This window comes from Macadamia integrifolia, chromosome 4 (assembly GCF_013358625.1).
Source record: "Macadamia integrifolia cultivar HAES 741 chromosome 4, SCU_Mint_v3, whole genome shotgun sequence".
Classification (NCBI taxonomy): Eukaryota; Viridiplantae; Streptophyta; class Magnoliopsida; order Proteales; family Proteaceae; genus Macadamia; species Macadamia integrifolia.
The window spans coordinates 11,909,971-11,931,506 of record NC_056560.1 but is presented as its reverse complement, the minus strand read 5'-3'; the positions used below and the strand labels follow the sequence as shown (position 1 = coordinate 11,931,506).

At 36.8% G+C, this 21,536-nt stretch overlaps 2 protein-coding genes and 1 pseudogene across 2 annotated transcripts; 1 reads left to right on the top strand and 2 right to left on the bottom strand.

Moving 5' to 3' along the window:
- The first annotated feature begins 2,202 nt into the window (after window positions 1-2,202).
- Window positions 2,203-3,570, top strand: LOC122075169. The gene is made up of 4 exons (XM_042640099.1): window positions 2,203-2,593; window positions 2,737-2,880; window positions 2,973-3,125; window positions 3,282-3,570. Exons 1-4 carry the CDS (start codon window positions 2,240-2,242, stop codon window positions 3,372-3,374), a joined length of 744 nt encoding a protein of 247 aa, XP_042496033.1. The 5' UTR covers window positions 2,203-2,239; the 3' UTR covers window positions 3,375-3,570.
- Window positions 3,571-12,579: 9,009 nt separating this feature from the next.
- Window positions 12,580-15,570, bottom strand: LOC122076210 (LOB domain-containing protein 4-like). Its single transcript, XM_042641534.1, has 2 exons — window positions 15,170-15,570; window positions 12,580-13,168 (listed from the first exon to the last, which is right to left on the bottom strand). The coding sequence occupies exons 1-2, from the start codon at window positions 15,344-15,346 to the stop codon at window positions 12,842-12,844; spliced, it is 504 nt and encodes a 167-aa protein (XP_042497468.1). The 5' UTR covers window positions 15,347-15,570; the 3' UTR covers window positions 12,580-12,841.
- A 3,364-nt stretch (window positions 15,571-18,934) lies between these two features.
- Window positions 18,935-21,536, bottom strand: LOC122076240 (annotated as a pseudogene).

The window sequence follows — 21,536 nt, the reverse complement described above, 5'->3', positions numbered from 1 at the left end:
GGGGGTTTGTCGGGGAACCCTAAGAACAGCTGAGCTTATGAACTCTTAATTTTGAGGTGTTGATCCTTATTCTCTTATCCTAATTTATTTTCAGTTTATGAATTAAGTGGTGATTAGTTTAAAAAAAAATACCAACAAATGAATTTTAATAATTTGGTTATTTGACTCTTTACACTTCCACCCGGAAATATATATATATATATATATATATGGAGAAAATATAGTCATTTGATCATGCGATCAAACAAGTGTATTAAAGACACAATTATACAGATTATGGTTATCATTGATTCCACCATTTGGTCACCATCATTTAAGGCAATACTTAAAAACCCTAGATTTCGCCCTAGGATAGCTTTTTTCTTTTTTTTTTTGGAGGGAGGATGACCGCAGGAAAGGTGGGGGGTGAGGAGTGGGGAGGAGGCGACCCCTACTAGAGAATTCATTAAAATAAAATCAAAAGAAATTATAAACCTCAAAAAAGAAAAATTTCGCACCTGATTTTATTCTATCAAGGTCCTCTTCATGACTATACATGGGAGAGAGAGGTTCCTCTCCCAGTAACCACCCCAACCCATCTCTCTCCATCCATGGATAGTTACTTTCAGAGGGGATCCTGACTAGAGTTTTTTTTGGAGGGAGGGATTGTCAGTCACCCCAAAGAACTTCTCTTTATCCCAAGAATTGAAGCAATACCATTAGCAGCCCATTAAAGTCCTTTTTCTGAAGGACCGCCCTGATTCTATACTAGGTAGGTCAAGGGGTAGTCAATAGCTAAAGTGATCTCCTTGCCATTTTTTTAAAGGATATGCTCTATGGCCTGTTTGTGAGCGAAAAATATAGCACTGTTCTGTTTGGAGATCGCAAAGGGATTGTCAAGAGAAGTATAGCATACAAAGTGAGAAGTAAAAGCGTTATGAGTAAGCGAGAAGTGAGAAACAAGTACACCTAAAAGTAGCCACTTTCTTTGTAACAAGCTTCCAGTGCAAAGTCTCTCTCTCTCTCTCTCTCTCTCTCTCTCTCTCTCTCTCTCTCTCTCTTTTCTTTTGCGGTGAAAATGCAACAAAAAATGGGGAAGTGATGATATTAGTAATCATGTAGACCTGAGAAACTTCTATAATTATTGGATTTTAAAATGATATATACACATGTCACGTGCACAGAGATAAATGCATACGAATTGCACGATTAAGAATTGAAGAGGATCAGGAACGGATCCTTAGCAGGTTGTGAAGTACCCAATTTTATATTAAGAAAGACTCGAAAGACTCCATGCATCCACCCTTTTCTATCCCACAGAGAGAGAGAGAGAGAGAGAGAGAGAGAGAGAGAGAGAGAGAGAGAGAATTAGCATTCATGTAGCTCAAACTTTTGCAATTCAAACAGTCCCTAAATGAAATCCTGTTTGTTTATATAAATCTAGGAAGGAGCTAGGCTAGCAACAGTCTACCTTTCTAGTTTCGACCAATAAAAAAATAAATAAGGAAAATCTCTAGAATGTTCTTGTTTTGGAAGTTTAAAAAAAAAAAAAATCTTAAACATATGCTATGTTGCAGATGCTACAAGGTTCAAAATTTTCAATGAACAAATGATCTCTTGTCGACATGTTAAATTTTAGGTTAAATAGAGTTCACCAAATGACAAAATAAGTTCTAAAATTCTAGAACTAGAAGAGGGTGCATGAACATATATAAATGGCTTAAGTGTAGCTACAGCGCAATCTTGTTTCCTACTCTAGCACAATGATGAAAGTTGTTAGCCAATGGTGATGCAAAGGAGTCCAATAGTATAACATACTTCCTATCTCCAATAAATAAATAAATAAATAAAATAAAATAAATTCAAAATTCCAAAATGACAAAATACCTCGAAAATGCCAAGTCATCATCTCCTGCCACATCAGCCAATCAGTTGGTTCTTTGTAAACGCGGTTACAGGCTAAACAAAACAATAGTCAATAAAGTGGATTAGTGATAGTTAAAGACAGTAACACTGTTACACAAGTCGCTTCCTCAACGGCACAATAAGCTAATTAAAGTAAGGAGACTAACCAGTGATGGTTGTGTTGGTTAAAAAATGCTGCGCAAGAAGCTAATTATGTCCCACGGACCCACCACAGCCCAACTATTTCAAATCATGCACTGTGGCTCTGGGTTTCAATGCCTATATATTTCCAGCCAAAACCCTCACTCACGTACAGGAAAACATCTAACCCAACCCTCAACCTTTTCTATCTTCAATGGCTTCCATTCCTGAATTCTATTCAGATTATAGTTTCTCCACTGGATTCTGCGGGATTTCGCCTTACATTCCAGTGGAAAACATTGCCGGAGACATAATGTTGGGACAAGAAAGCTTTCCCTTGTTTGGAAATGAAGCTATCATCAATGTATCCAAGCCTGAAACTTACACCAGATCACCATTATTGGGGATGTCATACCAAGAACAGCTCGGAATTCCGGCCATAAATGTCATGGAACCTGGTCTAGAGCAGTTTCAAATAGGATCTGAAGCTGGATATGGACAAGTTATCTATGAGATCAGTGAGAAATGTGATGGGTTCATCTCAGATTTCAAACCCGTTTATGCTTCTGTAAGTTTTAAGTCATCTATTCTTTTTTTTGTTATATTCGTTATCTGGGTATGCCTGGACGTTAATCCTGTACTTTTAATACATATTAATATGTATTTTTATTAAAAAAATTATACAACTTTTATTTATTTTAAATTTTGCAGGGAATTAGAGATAATTCACCTTCGTCAACAATAGATGAAGAATCAAATGTAAAAGTTGGTCGCTACACAGTAGAAGAAAGGAAGAAACGTATCCTCAAGTACTTGAAGAAGAAAAATAGAAGGAACTTCAACAAAACCATTAAGGTAAGTTCTTAAAAAAAGAGAGTTAATTTTCCTTAAAACCCATTAATTTAGCATGTTAAGCAAAGAATAATCAATTTAGATGTACATTACAGTATGCCTGTAGAAAAACCCTAGCTGATAGGAGGGTTCGAGTTCGAGGGAGGTTTGCAAGGAACAGTGAATTGAATGAAGCATGCCAAGAAGCCCCAGCCATGCAAAGCAACAATTGTTTATATGAAGAAGGATGTAGTGATGATGGTGAACAGGTATTTTTTTTTTTTTTTTCTACATATAGGAAATTTAGAAGTGTATTAGAAATTCTTTAGAACTATTTTAAGAGAAAATGAATTTTTTTTTTCTTTATTTGATGACTTCATTACCATTTTTATGATATTTTTGTTGCATTTGGGTTGTGTTTGCAGATCAAATTCAATGGGGAGGACTGGATGCAAGAAGCTGTGGCAAGTCTCATGTACTTACCCATTTTCACTGATAATCTTGGGGAGCTAATGTAAAGTGGAAATTGGAGTTAAGAGTCCAATTGAGAGAGATACTAGTAATCTTTTCTAGATATCCCTTACTTAGCTAGGACTCATTTGGTATTCTAGGAGTGTTTGTATTACTACTTCATTAGTACATGATTAGAAATAGTCACCTTAAGTAGTTTAAGAGCTGAAAAAATATATTTTGTTTCAAGACTATGTTGCAATTCTTGCATGCACTAAAAGGTGTTTTAATCTGAAACTTCCATGAAAAAAAAAAAAAAATAGAAAGAAGGGGAAAATAAAAAATTACACTTCACTATGCTTGATGAAGTGGTATGCTCCACTATCTGCCACATGGTATACAATAGGTGGTAAATTGTGAAGCCTACGAGGATCCTATGAAAAATCTACACTTCATTATATATGTCTATTGGAGTGTTATGATATACTATTTGCCACTTGGTAGTACATGAATGGATCCACGTGAAAAATCGAGAAGTGTTTAGCTATGCAGAGTGAAGCCTATCCATGTAAAAGGGTTTGGCTAATATGCTAGCTGCCAACCTGTCGCACTAAACCCTCTTCCTTTATCCAGGCTTGGGACCAGCAGAATAAAACCTCGGCGGAGTTTTGAACGTCAAAGGGTGAATCAAAGAATTTTCTTTAGTGGGCAATCAATCAAAGGTATAAAACCACTCAGCAATAAAGGAGACCCTACTCTCTAGGTCTCAATTATCTCACTTGAAAGAAAGATGCTTGCATTGGCAAAGACGTATACTTTGTTATTCTATTCTCTTAACTTGACAAAGTACAACCAGAGCCAAGCAAGAACAATCCAGAATAGTCTTTGCAGATATGATCTACATATCTTGTCTCAAACAATAAAATGGCAACAAAAAAATTGTTCATATACATGGATCAAATTAACCCATATTAGGTGTTGCTAGAAAGAAGATTGCAATTGTTCATGATCATTATCTCTTTGGGTAAAAGTTGGTGACTCTATCATTGATTTTCTTGGGTAGGAGACAATCTCTGCCATTGATCTGCACTTATGCTCTCAAGATCTTGTCTCAAGCATTAATATGGTAATTATAAATAAATAAAAACTTGCATCCATTTACATTATTGGCTGGTGAATAGAGAGAGAGAGAGAGAAATTGGATTTTTCCCCATAAATCCAAAGGGTTTGGTCTTTTGCAATTTGAGTGCGAAAGACCCTCACACTCAAAATTTTTGGAATTTAGGGTAGTCAAAAACCCTCTTCTCTCTCTCTCTCTCTCTCTCTCTACACCAGCCAATCATGTTAATGAAGTCAAAGTTTGGATTGTTACTTGGAATGGGTACATTATACTAACATGACCTGATCTCTAGAGCATATAATATATGGGAAATAGTACCGCAGTTGACTGGGGCATCTTGCACGTGGTAACCTAGTTGGTACCTCAAAAGGCTTGAAAGGGTGGCACCAGTATAGTGGCCCCTTTCTCCCCTAGTTTGTGGCATTATCTTGCAAGAAGCAGGTCTGGGTTCAAGTCCTATTGCAGTGAAGCAATGCACATGCCCCACTCTCCCATGTCGCTCTGTTTTGTACTTCCTTTCCTTGACCAAAAATAACAAAAATAAAGAGGTTTAAATGTTGGCCACTGTCCCCTAAGCACGTGCGAGAATATTAAAGAAAAAAAAAAATTCAAATGTTGGCCACACTGTCCTCGAAGGATGTGGTAGAATTTAGCTCCAAAGTAATAATGTAACATAACAATAGATAACTTTTCTTTTTAATATTATTTTAGAATCAAATTTAAATGAATTTTTGTGAGAGGAAAGTGTTTGATTCTGTGGGGGAGTGCTGTTACTACGCTTTTGTAAGGATCAATAGGAATGTTCAAAGAAACATCGATAGAGGCATCATTTTCCACGTCATAGAGGTGGTCTCGTTATTCCCCCCTTCCTCGCCCCCTCACCCAACCCAATTTGTCTGGACGTAGGGGCCACATTATCCCATAAAAACGATTTTCCCTTTAGTGAGCTATCAAAAGAATTTTTTCTTCACTTTCATTATCTTTCGCCCCCTCATAAGAAGATCCGGATAGATTACCTTTGGGAGTTAAGTCGAAGATCTCGGTGGTCTTGTGAGCGATTGATAAACTGTGATTGCAGTTTTCTTTAGGAAGTCCCATAGCTGTTAGGCTTAATAGACAAAGAATACGGATAGGACCGTGGGCAGGTCTAACCTTATAGCTATTCCTATCGATGATTTCCTTGTAATAGGAGGTGCGGCAGCCTTCATTCTGTTTGAGCTGTCCCCATGCCCTTCGTGAGGATAGTGTTCCTAATGAGTGAAGAAGTCCCCCTGCATGATTGTAATAAAATTATAGCCTCTCAATGGTTTCTAATGTAAAATAGACTATCTTTTATTTGTGCATTAATTGAGAACATAGAGTGAAAATATTCCAGATATAAGGATATGAGTGGTCTGTTGCCATAAGAATATAAATTGTTACTGATTTAAATATTTGAAACATAAAAATAGCATTGAATATTAAGAGATTTATACTCTCTCAATATTGAATCACCCAATAGCATTGAATATTAAGAGATTTACACTCTCTCAACCAATAGAGAGATATGATGTGAAACAAAACAAAAGAGAGATCAATCCTTGGATAGCAATACATTTAAATGATTAGATAAATCTTAGATGAGGTGCGTAGAGCCTTAGGAATGCTCAGAAATTAATTGAAAGAAGGAAAGTGGAAGAATTCCAAAAGAGTTGGAACTTAAAATAAACAAAGCCTGATTCTAATTACATGCACCAGTGTTAACATGAAGATTTGCAATATGTCATAATCTTACCAGAAATAGGAAATGTTATAGAGAGAAAAATAAGCTTAGAAGGCAATGTGGCCTTTAGAAGGCAATGTGGCTTCTACACCCAGACATTGGAAGGGGCAAAATGACTGTTTGTCTCCACTGAAAACAAAATTTTTGTCACTGTTGATGTTTCCACGTATGCTCTCATTGGTTTCCACGTTGATCAAGAGCCACACTGATTTATAAATAGCCAGGGGCCCAACCTGCCCTGACTATATTCGCTGGGCTGGCCTACCCCTCGTCCACATAGAGAAATCTCTCTCTCTCTCTCTCTCTCTCTCTCTCTCTCTCTCTCTCTTACTTATATATCCCCTACATTCAAGTTGACAACTTTGTAGTAGAGATAAGGAAAATCATGGAGAAATTAGAGGATATCGTATGTATGATATCTCAAATAGGTAAACCTGATTTCTCTCTGCTCTACTTAATGATCCCAATACCATGGATGAGTGATTTTGGGTACAAAAATCTTGTTTCGGTTTTTCTCTATCCTAAATTCTAGCAAACAGAAGGCTTCTTCCCACAATGTTTGATCCATATCAAACCCGACCATATGTGAACATTCTAAAACACTAAAATGGGCTAAGAAAAAGTGACATGGGACACACCTCCTGACCACAGAAAGGTGGGACAATCATGGAGGGAAACAAATGTTTATACATAACCGATTACAATGGCTAGTTTTATTTTTATACTTTGAATTTCTTCTGGAAAGATGGCATAGAAATTTCAAATTTTCTACCATGAAAAGTCAACATTTGCTGCCTAATCTTTGGTTTGCAGAAGGCCAAGGATATTGATATATGTGTATAATCTGTGGTTTGACTCTGACTCAAGTTTAGTTTCTTGGTTCTATTTGCGGGAATGGTGGCTGTTGAAATCTTTCCTCTTTTGTTTGGAAAATCTCTCATTGTTAAGAGAAGCTAGCCAGATAAATAACCTCTTAGCAAAGCCTTTTCAGGTGTCTTTCATGTATCATATTTCAGAGAAACTAAAGTGAGATGTACTAGACAGTAGGCCATGGTACCGTTTCTCTTGATTGTTTGTGAGGTCCTTGGTTCTTCCTTACGGATGGCAATGCCGAAGGTAGAGGTTCCAAGGTTTTTTTTTTTTTTTTACGTTTTGTATGCCCGGTCATACGATTGTGTATATATATATATATATATATATATATATGTGTGTGTGTAATACATTAAAACTGATCCTTATATGTAAAAAATAAAGTAAAAGTCAACATGAACATGGCAAAGGTAAGAGAAAGAGATGTCTTATCATCTTCATGTCTTATCTATTTTTCTTTTCACTATTTTCCCACCAAAATTAAGACTTTCTATAAAATGCTGAAGTAAAGGGTGTAACAAGCACACATTCTTCCTTTCAGAAGAAAGCACAATATTAAAGTGAATGAAACATCTTCCTTTATCATGAATGTGACCCCACAATGAAATCATAATCTGACTCTTAGATCAACTTTAAAGTTGATAAAGGTATATAAATGTAATCTTAAAAATTATGCAAAAAATAATGGAAAAAACAAAAATAAGCAATACACACAGTTTTATGAGTTTCAACAAGATTGCTTACATCTTCGGTGAGATGAGATCTTGTTTCACCAATATTCCTTAAATTAAACTGCAACAATATACAAGACATTGTATACCAACAAAAATTTCTTTTGGGCATTCTCATAATCTAGAGTTTTCTAAGATAACATTTTTAATGCAAGAATTTAGGCATTGTAAACCTTGCTCCACATAAGAGTCTTTATTTTATTTCAGAATATAAGTAGTTGTTCACCTGATCATTTGTTTTGAGGGCTCCACTATTGCAAGAGGACTGACCACTGTAGAGATCATCCATAAGGGGCAGGCACCAACCCTAAAATGGAACTTAGTGTGTCCTTTGAAGGGAGGAAGAGCTACAGTTCTAGTGTGAGGAAGCCACTCAAGTCAATAAAGTTCTTGATCCTCTTGATGGAAAAGTGGTAAACTCTTTATCAATTCAAATCCCCACTCATGATTGATCAAAGGACCTTCATTGGTTGACCATATCTCTGCAATTGGATAGAGGAAAATTGAGGGCATTGCCATTTCTGTCAATCACTAGCTAGATTGGACCCTAGTAACTAGTGGAATTTTTCAATGGGTCAATACCCTCAAGGCCTTTCGGTGAGAACTTAGTCAAACCATCCTCAACTAATTACAACTTCAAACAAGATAGCTCCTATCATGGGAAAGTATATAGCTCCTATCAAGCAGTTGGAGAAGGGCTTTTGCTAATGACTTTAGTGAGTAGTTCCAAATTTTTTTCCCACCTCACCTCCTTTTCCCCCCTCATATAATTTCAACAAGTAAGGATGTGGAATCCTATACTTCCCTTCCTAAAAGAACTTTGACCTACTCTAAAATAGAATATGGGAAATCATACCCGAGTTCTATTTGGATAAAACGGTCAGAAGTGATGTTTCATCACCTAGTTTTCTCTTTGATAATAATGGCTACATATAATTTCCTTCTCACTGGATTCTCTCTCTCTCTCTCTCTCTCTCTCCACACATTTAGGAAGAGAACTATGTGTTGATTAGGTACCAATATTGGGCCTTATTTTAAATGTATGGCTCACCTTGTACTCCACACTTTGCCTCAGATTTTTTTTTTTTTAATGTTTTATATTTTTTCACTATTTTTCTTTATTTTATTTTGATACTTGATAGAGTCAGATGGATCCAGATGAGACTCAAACTTGACAGATGAGTTGAAGAGAATAGGCCTATTCGACTCTTCAAAATTTGGGCTCATCTACTTTGCCAAACTAGCACCCTCTCACCTTTGTTATAAATAAAACTTTTGATTATGTATCTATAAACATCTAAGGGCTTATTTGCAGCAAAAACCTTTTATTGGATGAAGTTCTCTACTTCTAAGGGAAAAGATTTCCAATGACAACTCTCATTGGATCTGCATTTTGAAGCTTTTGAAGATTTGATGAAGCTGACTTCTTAGACTGTAAGAAACAAAGACCTTGAGAAGCATAAGCCCAAGCACCTTATCCAAACATGCTCTAAGTGAAATCATGATTTAGTTCCAAAAGATAAGACAGGTTCCTTATTAGTACTATTTTATTCTTTGTCATCTAGGAACCACAATCTAATTTCAATTACATCCAGCACTCACCCAAGTATATTGTCATCGCGTTATCGGTAATAAAAATACGATGAAAATTTTGGCTTTAAATATTATTAAGTACAATAAAATATTTGAAACACAAATATATACTTAAACTGAAGATAAAGAAAAATCACTATTTTTGGAATAATTTGGAATTAAAAGTACTCAAATTTGGATCAATCATACTTTTTGAATTTCAAAACATTAGGTAAAAGACTAAATCAACTAAGATGACTGGGCAACAATTTTTGGCTGTCTTTGAACCAACCATTAATGGTTCACATGACTTTTGGGCTGGGCTACATAGAAGTTCAGTCCAAACTAAATTAAAGTTTAGCCCTTTATTGCACTTTCCTTGGTTGATTGATGGTTCTATGCCAAAAAAAAGATGGACAACACAGCTAGCAATGAATCTAAATTGGAAATCTAAACAAAGATAGCCTTACAGATTTGGTATAACAACTCCTTCCAGAATAAGAGAGCTTACCAACCAAATTTAAGTGCTTTTCTTTCACCTGTCATCTTTCATGAGCTCATCTCTTTCTTCTCTTTCAATAATTTGGTTTCATTAAGTACATCATAGAGTTTGGTAACTAGCACCATTATCTCATGGGCAACATGGTTCTGTTACCAATAGCAGAGTTTTAAGAACTGGACTAGTTAATTGTTTCACTTAGTTCAGAACCAGATAATTATATAGTTCAAAAAAATCTCCAAAACTTGATTAGACTAAGGACCAAACCTGTGCGTATGAGCCTGTCATTAGTCAGTATTTATTTATTTATTTATTTATTTTTATTTTTTTCAAACTAGGATTGATTCTTCAAAACCAAGTTTGAACTATTTTATACCAGATTGATCAACCGGGCCAATCTCTGATCCTTTTCTATCAAAATATGAGGGAGAATTCCCAAAATAGTAGAGTTTGTCAGTTGGGCTGGGCCAATTTTATTACAGATTACTAGGACTGAAACATTGGCCTGCCCAACTTGAAGTTTCAATGGATATGAGAAGTGGTATGTTTATAGTACATGGTAAAAACTCATATTTAGGGTAAGCCACAAACTGGAATTGGACCAAGCCATTACCAATATTTCCCCAAAAATATATTTATGTCACAAGGTGTGGTAATGAAAAAATTTGTCACCTAAAACATATGGCTAGAAAACTTTCTTATATGGCTGTGCAAGTGTTTAAAACTCTAGATGGCTCCGGCCATTCCGAGTTAACTCGGCCTATTCCAACTCATCATTGTTAATCTTGACCAGAAACAAAGAGTTCGGTCAGGAAATATCACGAATGAAATGAAAGGGTAAGTTTCATTCAGGGCCTGACAAACCAATTCTTCTTATCCGATTTGGGTCATCTACGTTCTCTTCATCAAAAACCAAAAACTGGGCCTGTCAATGGGAACACATATTTTCTCTTCCGACAGTAGACTAATCTTCCCTGAGCCGGGTAGGTCCAGAACCAGAACAGAAAATGGGAGTAAATTCTATGAATGACAAAGAGGCGCATAAAACTAATAAAGCCAACCAATCTTTTTGGGATCAGTATCCTATGGCTCATATAGGTGTGTAGCTATGCATAATTACCCAAATCAACTTGGGAAATATAACCGATCCAGTCCCAATAAATTGAAACCACGCCTTGGAAAGAATCTTTTGCCACTGCTTACGAGAAAGCAGTTGATGGATTACAGTTTTTTTTTGTTTTTTTGTTTTTTTTTTTTTTTTTTAATTGGTAAAATTATATTTCAATTTTTCATGATGCTACTAGTATGACATAGAGTCCACAGCTTTTACAGCGAGCAATGAGGTGTAGTGAACATCAGATGGCTAAGAGCATTTAAGCATGCATCCCAAGGGACTCCTAACCACTTGATGCTCACTACATCGGTGCAACGACTGCAGCGATTTTCACATGTATGACATATATGTATACATGCCTAGGGGAACAGAGATTATCACAAAGCATGTGTTTTTTTGAATGGAGAGTATAGGAAAGTGGCCAGTGGATAAGAAATTTTCATTAGGCCCCACATGATGTTTCCAATTTTCCTTTTGTTCTCTTACTCATTAGATTGTTAAAAGAAATTCAAATTCGGATTTTGGATCACCCTTTTCACATTCATGTGAAATCCCCCAAAGGAATTGTGCAACAAGAAATATGCACGTTACAGGTTTTTCTGGAGCTAATTACTCAACCAATAGAGGGCTAGGATAAGCAAGGAAATCTTTTCTAAGGGGAGAGAGGCAGACGATAAAAAATTACTAAACTATAATTGACCCGACCCGATCAACCAGTCAGCCTTTTCCCTAAACTATAATAGTGCAATAAAAAATTTTAGTTACTTTAAACCAAAGTCCTTGAAACTGGAAAACAGGAATACACTATACATTGAATTAAGAGAATTGATAAAACTTTAATGTATTTACGTAATCAAAAGGAAAAGTCTAGGCGGGCTTTCCAGACTTGTGTCACTCTCTCTCACCCACCCTACGGAAAAGACGCTCATACCTATGTGTGTCCCATGCTGCCATTGATTGGAGCTAGCATTGGAGCCGCTAGCTCCAAGAAAAATTGCCGCGTAACCAACCTCCACCCTTAACAAAAATTTCTTGAGTCTCATGGTGTGGAGTTTGTGGCAACAAATATATCAACAGGAACCTATAACCCAAACCTACTAAATCAAGCACTGACTTATTGGGATGTGTCTACGTCTGAGTTTTCAAGTTGTTCTCAGTATTTTCACCTCTACCTTCAACTTTGCTGTGTAATGTAGGGACATGCATGGGACCTGAACCTGGATCCTCTCCATGCGCCAACCCCTCTAGCATCCATCAAACAGCTGACAGCAACTAGGGCATGCACCCTAAGTGCTTCCCAGCCATCCGATGTGACTGAAGGGACTGGCACACTTGAGAGGATCTCGTTTCAGAGATATGATACTTAAGTTGCCATTGCCATCCCCATTCATGATATGATAGGTCAGGCTCAATTGAATCACTGAAGGTTGGTCCCATCTGCAGTCAGCACTTTTCTATTATTCTCATCTCCCAAACACAGCCTTAATCAACACTTGTTTACCGAGGATGTAATGTTCTTGTTCACATAGGCATCAACATAAAATTCATTTCCTTTAAGAGAAAGATACAATAAAACCATCACCAAGAAATCATGGAAACACAATATAGCAAAAGTGCAATCTTCACTTACAATAGCAATTTAATAACTCATATCCATAAGTTAAATATATTTACAATATGGTTATATGATATGAGTCCACCCCAAACCAAGTTGGTGGATCATCATTATATTGATCACTGTCACATGGAGATGTATTGTAAGGATGTATATGAGAACAGGGGATGAGAAAAAGAAGGGTATAACAAGTATTAGGAGGCAAGCCAAAAAAGAAAGCCAATAGTAGTAGAAAGATGATATGATCCGAAGCTAGCATGACCACAAAGACTCCCCTAAATTGGCCTGATCAACCATATCCAAAGAAAAGAAAGACTTGGTGTGTGGGTTAATGAACTTGGAGGATGGGGAGGCACCATCACTCGAATTACCAGCGAGATTCGATGTCTGTGCTCCCTGGTGCATTCGCATGTGGACCACCTCAGCCTGTGCTAGGGCCAACTGGGTTTGGAGGACATCAACCTGTTGTTGTAGTGATGAAATGGCACTCACACAACCGTAGACAGGGTCTCGCACCCTTGCATTCGCTTCATAAACCATGCTACTGACAGCATCGCCGCGTTGGTGTGCTGGTAATTCCTGCAATTATCACAACCCAACAGAATCAGGGACTATAAACGATAACATATGTGCCATCATCAACAGCACAAACAAATCATTTCATAGCATTTCATTGAAAGGTGGACCAGATGGAGCTGAGAGCCAACCTACACTTTCTTGTGCTTGCCTAGCCCCATCATCAAATCTAAATAAAGGACAGGCGCCGTAAAGGAACCAGCCCCGCCTCTTCAAGAAAGCTTTTCTTGGCAGGCTCTGACCGGGCAATGCTCTGCACACGAAAGTGTGCAGTTCCACCGCTTTTTAAGATGTTTCATAAATATTTTCTAATCACCACATCCTAATCACTGTACTACATGGATCAACCATGAGAATGTATGTTTTCTCTTCCATCTTTGCAAGCTGCTATTGAGTTAACCCACTAGGACACAAGGTGTATCATGGAAGAATTGATGTCTCTTAATTTGCAACTACAAACACAACTGCCAATTTTACGATAAATATTAAGTTTAAAATCCAAATTAGCAAATCTAATCAAACAACTATGCTGCTACTACTCATACCTCAGGAGTAAATTTAGATAGTTTTTCTTCCTGTGAATCAAAAGAGACTCCAAATTATGGAAAATTGAAGAAATTTCCTGTAAGATTTAGGCCCTAACCTTGAGCTAAGAGTGACATAGAAGCGATGAAATGATGGTGTCACTAACGTTTAATTTAAAGTAAAAACCCTCATAAAACTCTTAACTTTTCTGTCAGTTACATGGTACCAACCCTTGTTTTGGACTTATTAAGGGACCAATCTCAATCATTAAGGTCCCATCCCCAAAGAAACAATTCAAATAATCCATAAACACTTCTTTTTGAAAATTTATATAAAAAGTTAAACATTTGCCTCTTGTTTTCTTCGCAAAAGAAGCTGCAACAGTAGAAAAGTAGAAACCAAGTCTTTTTTTTTTGTGATCAGACTCAATCGATGCACCCTTTTGTTTATTCCCTTGAATCAATCAAGTACCAAAGTAGAAAATAAGCCATTCTAGAACCCTCGAAGATTCCTTCAACTATGATCGAAATGGTGGATACAAGACACTTTTTATTTAGGGAAGGAATCACCTAGATGTAGTAAAGAAAAAAGAGGAGCCTCCACCATTCTTTTCTAAGAAGCATGGATATTTGTCATAAAGTGAGAGTAGAACTATTTGAGTTGTTTAAGGGAATTACTGTCTCAAGTAGATGTCCTCTAACCCCCCCCCCCCCCTCAATTGAAAATGAATCTAAGAAAACTATGGTCTTTGTAGAAAAATCTAATAGTGAAGTTATGCTCCTTTGATTTGACTACTTTGTGTTTGTGTAATTACAGAGGCAGAATTGACAAATCCTTCCTCATTCATGACTAAATTGACAGAAACCACAGTGAATTTCTTGCTCACCCATCAACATCTTTGCAAGTCATTTATCAAAAACTTGATTGGTGGTCTAGCAAATAATAGAAATTTAGTATTCCCACTATTAGACTTAGATCACTTAGATACAGTCCTTCCTATTCCGATTCAGTAACCATAAGGTCCATTACTGTAGCCTTAATACAGAAGCAACCCATATGAAGAAATCCTGAAATACCAAGAATACTGCAAAGACATTGTCATAAATGGCCAGCCAGCCCTAAAAACCAAGTCAGACAGAGTGAGAACCCCGCATGCACTAAAAACCCAAATCAACATATCTGAAAGACCCATTATCAAGAAATAGCCAATTGCGTATAATTGCATAGAGAGAGAGAGAGAGAGAGAGAGAGAGAGAGAGAGAGAGAGAACCCAGTGTCAACCAGAGAACAAATGAACATAATCTGAAGAACCCATTATCATAGAATATTCAATTATGCATGAATGTCTAGAGAGAGAGAGAGAGAGAGAGAGAACCCAGTGTTAACCAGAGAACAAATGAACATAATCTGAAGAACCCATTATCATAAAATAGTCAATTATGCATTAATGTCTAGAGAGAGAGAGAGAGAAAGATGAACCTGTAACATCTTGTTGACATTGCTAGCACCAAACACCTTGTGGACATTAGCAAACTTCTGTGGCTCATCGGCTGGGAAGTAAGGGGCAAAGACACAATCCATGGCACATCGCCTTCTAAGAAGCTTGCAGGCAGCGCAAGGCGATGCTGCCCCTTGTTTCCTGCCAGTATCCTTCATGTTGTTCAAAGGGTGGTCAAGATTGGGTAACCTTCACGCTTCTTTGTGAGGCTGGCTTGTATTAGTGTAGGGCACTGTGCCTTTAAAAGACAGAAAATTGCAGTATTGGGTAAGTAGCAATAGTATTGGTAGTGGTATAGTGGTATTAGTGGTAATAGGAGGAGGAAGAAGAAGAAATTGTAGCAGTAGAAGAGAGAGAAAAGAGTCAGGATGGGGAAAAGAGTAAGGATGAGAGGGGGAAGAGCCCGATGGGTATTATATACAATTTTGAGGGAGATCTTATGTGGGTCCTACCAAAGAAGGACCTAATGGATTTTGCTAGACAAAACCATCGTTGTTGACAAGATCTCTTTGTTCCTACCGTTCTATATTATTTCATTCTAATTTGTAATATACATTTTTACCCAAAAATTATTGTGGAATTCTCCTTCCCTTGATTTCAAGGATAATGATATAAACTTTTTTCCTATTAATATTGCCCTCTATTAACTTTTCTTCTTCCTCTTGGAAAGAAAATTTTAATTTTCTAATCTTTTGAGGTTCATCTTCACTTGGGGGTAATTGTTCTCTCCATATGGTGTGCAATGATCTAGCTTTTTTTTTTTTTTTTGCTAACGATGGGTATTCAGGCCTTTGGCCTGACCAGTCCCGTGGGCCAATGCAATGTTCTAGTTAGAGTTAAGTGAAGAAAGTGAAAAAAAAAAATATAAGGCCAACTAAGATATATTAGATATTTTCTAGACTTGTACTAAAATGTGAATTTTCTCTAATAAAATGTTTACATTGAATAAACCTTTGGCCACAAACTTTGAAACCAACTTGATCAAAATTTGTCCTAATTATCCCATAAATAGATTTGTTCTTTCTTATTTCAATCATCGGCAATTATTGGTCGAGAATGCATAATAATGTGGTTGTCATAAGGTCTAAATCATCCGTTTACCAAAAAAAAAAAAGGTCTAAATCATCTTACTAGACTAATTTTAACAGGATGTTTTGATTTATAACCAATCTTATCAATCTTGCAATCTAGACATCTTAAATTGTTAAGTGATGGGTACCCAATGAGCATCTTGGTTTTTATCTCCAAAAAATAAATAACTTCGATTAAGAATTAGAGTTTTCTGGTCCAACCACTATCAAGATATAGGTAGAACTACAAAATCCATGTGCCACTAGCCAGAAGGTCCAGCCCTAAGGGAGTGTGGAGAGAAAGCCAAGATGATAATGAACTCTTCCATCTAAACATGTTCTTTCCAATTTTTTTTTTTTTTCTTGGTAAATGCATGTTCTTTCCATATTTCACCTTAGGAGTTGGCAACTAAGGCATAATCCGAATCAATTAATACTAATCCAACCCAATTTGTCAACACGGATTAGTCATTATAACCATTGGACAGATGATGAATTCATTATAGAGATCGTATGTCAAATTGGATGACTTCTTAAATTATATGACCTCTCATGTACAGGTTCTTCTCTTTTTTAATTTTTTCAATTGTGCACACTTGTTGTCCAAATGGTTTAGACTATTTCAACAATTTTCAAAATATTATTGTAATATGGTCTCAGATCCTCTCCAGCCGCTAAGCATCTCATCATGTATCCAACAGTAGGGAGAATCTAGGGATACATATCCAGGTCCCTCCCAATTTTCAAATGCCGCACTGGACATCCTAGTGACTAGAGAGGACCTGAATCCTCCATGTAGTGGTTCCTAAGTACACCCAAATAATAATAATAAGTAAATGATGATTTCTATGATATGTACACAAAGTTTAGCCTCTATTAATTCTATGATATATCCACAAAGTTGTCTCAATAAATACTGCCCACATGTCAAATAAAAACTACCTCAATTCAGAGCACTTTATTTTATGGAATTGATCTTCCCTTAATTTCAAGGATAATGTTACAAATTTTTTCCTATTAATATTTCCTTTTATTTATTTAGTTTTTCTTCTTCCTTTTCCTTCTCCCCCACCCCCCCCCCTTTTTTTTTTTACCCTTCCTCTGTCTCAGTTCAACTTGGCTTGCTTGACCAGGTATGTTTTGTTTCATTTCTTTGAAAGAAAAGTTTAATTTGCTAATCTACAAGGTTCTTCATTTTGGGTAGTTAGATCTCTCCATCTGGTTGTGCTATGGTCCTAGGGCTAAGTGAAGAAAGTGAACAAATACAAGGTCAATTAAAATATATTTTCTTAATCTGTATTATAATGTAGATTCCTCTATTAAAATGTCCACATTGATACTATTAAACCTTTTTGGCCATAGTCTTTGAAACCAGCTTGATCAAATGTCCTACTAGACCAATAAGTAGATTTGTTCTTTCTTGTTTCAATCATCGACAATTATTGATGATCAAGAGTAATAAGGTGGTTGTCATAAGGTCTAAATCATCCTATTATTAGACTAATTTTAATGGGATGGTTTTGATATAGAACCAGTCTTATCAATCTCACAATGCTGACATCTTAAATTTTTAAGCGACTGGTACCCAATGAAATATCTTACTTTTTATCACCAAAAAATAAATATTTTGGTTTCAACATTAGAGTTTTCTGGTCCAGCTAGCCAATACCAAGATATGGGTAGGACTTCATAATCCATGCGCCACTACCCATAAGGTCCATTCCTGAAGTAGTGGAAAGGCTCTTCTATGAGCCTTATTGAAAGGCATAAATAGAGAGGATGTGTGGGGGTATGAAGTCTTGTATTTCATCATGTGAGTGTGTGGGCTGCTTTCGATGGGCCGTTAAGAGGCTGTAGGCCTCAAAGTTCAGAGGAATTTGGCCACCTTGCATGTTATCTTCATTAGCATGACCTCGATGAACTAATGGGTCCATAGTAAGGGTTCAATGGTGACAACCTTAGAGGAAATTTTTTTAGGGCCACAAAAGTATTCCAGTAATATATGCCTATGTATAATAGGGTTCCACTATATAATATAGTAAAAAGATGGTTTTTTTTTAAGTATGTCTCGAATTCTTAACCCGTTTTGAAGATTGACCCGCTCTGACATATTTTGGTGATGACCCAAATGAGAAGTTTTTTGAGATCTGTGATGGAAGCAGAGGGGTTTGGCTAGATTGATCGCAACCCGATGGGTCGACCCGCGACTTGGAGTATATAATGTATTGTTGTCTTGTTGAGAAAGACATTGTATTTTGGGGATTTTTCGAGGTAGGATTTCAAGGCTAGTTTTCTCGCATCTGCTTGGATGTATTCTCTCTTCTACATAATGAAACATCTTCTTCTTCGCCCCGAGGATGTAGCACACCACACCGGTGTATGAACCTCGTTAAATCTTTGTGTTGTGCGGATCTATTGTCTATTTATTTTCGTAAATCTTGGTGTTTGCTCTAACAGTTTTCTCTATAATTTGAAAGAGAGGCATGAAGACAAACATCTGTGACCCTATTCTCCATTGATAGTAAAGCATATCTCATCTCACCATGAATGTGGACAATCTTAGCGAATCACGTAAATCTTTTTACATTGTGTAATAATTTTTTTTGTGATTTCCATTCCTTTTTACTCGTTTTAGCTTTTCTTAGAAGTTTCTAGAGAGCAAAGTAGAAATATTAATCAAATAGAAGAAATACCATGGCAAAGTAACCTCAGATGTAACTGCAATGAAGTGTGAAGACTAAGCATGGTAAGAAAGAAAGGTGAAGAGAATATTTGAACCTAGTAAAAATTTGATACCACTTCTCAAACACTTTACATCCATATGTTGAATGGAATCTTATTCATACTGCACCTTGTAGTTTAAGATCTACCCTTGTAGCTCTTTATTAAAAGAGAAGACATGGATGGTATCAGCACCACACAATTAACAAAGTTAGACTGCGTAAGCATATCCACTTAATAGCAAAGTTGATGAAGAGATAACCTTTGAGAGATCTTAGGTAGACTTCAGCAAATCTTTTGGAAGGTTACAAAAGAATCAAATAGATTAATGGGTAATTTCTATGTTAAATTACTTGTAACCCCTCCTTGAATCATAGCCCTTCATATAAGAATTTCATTCTAAAGTCTTGGTTGTTATATATATATATATATATATATATAGAGAGAGAGAGAGAGAGAGAGAGAGAGAAACCCAAGGGAGTAGCACAATTGGTGAGCAACGAACTTTGTACGAGCCGTAAACTTGAACATCCTGAATTTGACTCCCATTAGGCACACCTTGGGCCACTCACATGGGAGTATTTTGTGCTCTTCACTGCTTTCAGTGAAAGTTGAATGGTTCTCATTCAACCCCGGAATGATCCCACAACCACAGGGTATCGGTTGACACCCATGAAATATCTATGTTGGTTGTGGTAAGACCAAATGACTGATTGACATTATGGTTATTGAAGAATTAATTCATATATATATATATATATTATGTTTATTGAAGCATTCATATATACTTGGGACCCTTAGTGGCAGAATCAAAAGCTTGATTGCTTCTAGACCGAAACCCAACATAATCATGAATCAGATACTGATTTAAGTGTATGTATCTTATGTATCTTGACATTATAGGCACAACTGGGGTCTTCTCATCATGGATCATACCATGAAAATCTCTCTCTCTCTCTCTCTCTCTCTCTCTCTCTCTCTCTCTCTCTCTCTCTCTCTCTCTCTCTCTCTCAGGGAGAGAGAGAGAAATTGGTGTTAGTATTTGTGCTCTTGACATGATGGACCCTTATCAGGTCTTTCTTTGGTTAAGCACTTTTGTTTGTCAATACATGAGGTTTCTCTTTCTCTCTCCCCGGCTAATTGATTTAAGGATACGTGCTCTTCAACATGATAGGCGCAAGGGGTTCGCCCCATGATGAAACATTTTTTCATTGTCAATGGAACGAATGAATGAATGAAGCATTAACCCAAAAAAATAAAAGAAAATGAATCTCTCTCTCTCTCTCTCTCTCTCTCTCTCTCTCTCTCTCTCTCTCATGGTAATGGGGAAGGTTGGAATGAGCATTCACCCATTGTTTCCCCTAACTGATCAAGCATGATATGGCCCTTGTGATGGTATGATATTCGGAAAAAAACTGGTTATCCACAGATTGCCCTATTACCATGTAAAAGAGTCCTATGTATGCTTGCATGTTTGGTGGGATATAGAGGTGTTAATCGATCAATTCGGTTTATTTTAGATCGTATTGAAACAATCTTTGATCTCTACAAAGTTGAATATATTAGAGCTGGCCTAATAAAAAAGGAACTGGTTTTGATCTATTTGAATTTTGGGTTCATATCAAATTAGGTTAATGTGTTGTTTCGATTTGTTATTAGGTTCGTTTGGTTTTGCTTCTTCATAAGAGGTTATGACTAAGGGTCCGTTTGATAACGTTTCTGCCGTTTCTGATTCAAGAAACGGTAGAAACATAAATTTCCATTTCTTGGAACAGAAACAGAATTTTGGGTGTTTGATCAGGGTCAGGGTTTACTCGCAGGTTGAGAACTCGCAGTGAAGTCGCTGCTCCAATGGCTTCTAATGCTTGATCCGTGATCTTAGTACACTTTGCCAGATCCAAAGTCGATAAATTTTGGGAAGATTTTATGAGATCCACAACTCCCACGTTCCCGATTCGACTCCGCCTACACAGACAAACCTTGGTTAAAGCAGGGCAACGAATCGCGACGGCACAGACACCATCGTCCCCTACATTGTTTGGACCCAATTCCTCGAACTCATCGAGAACCCACTGCGTTTGACGAAGATTGAGATTGAGCAACCAAAGATCAGGACACGTTTCGGCTATTAAATCAGCAGTTTATGAATTAGTGATCTCTCCAGCTGCTTCCAAAGTAATCAAGTTAGGGAACCTCAGCAAGAATTTATGGAGGAGTTCAGGTTCTAAGATCCGTAAAGCCAAATGAGTTAAGCCCTCTACCCTCAACCACTGATTACAAACCTGAGCACAAGATTTCCTGTCATTTCGATCAATAACCCTCTTAAAAACTAGCCCTAATTCATCATCCCCAAAAGCTTCCATAAATGGAGTACAAAAAACCCTAATTCCTCGAAAGGGATTTGTTTTCTGTTTCTCTGTCAATGGATCGTAGCTACCCAAAATGTCACCATCAAATCATCAATACTTCCATCTACGGTAATATCAGAGGATGTTGATGTTCCAGAGAAAGAACAAAGTTTCCTAACTAAGAAATCGAAACCTTGGAACTCGATGAC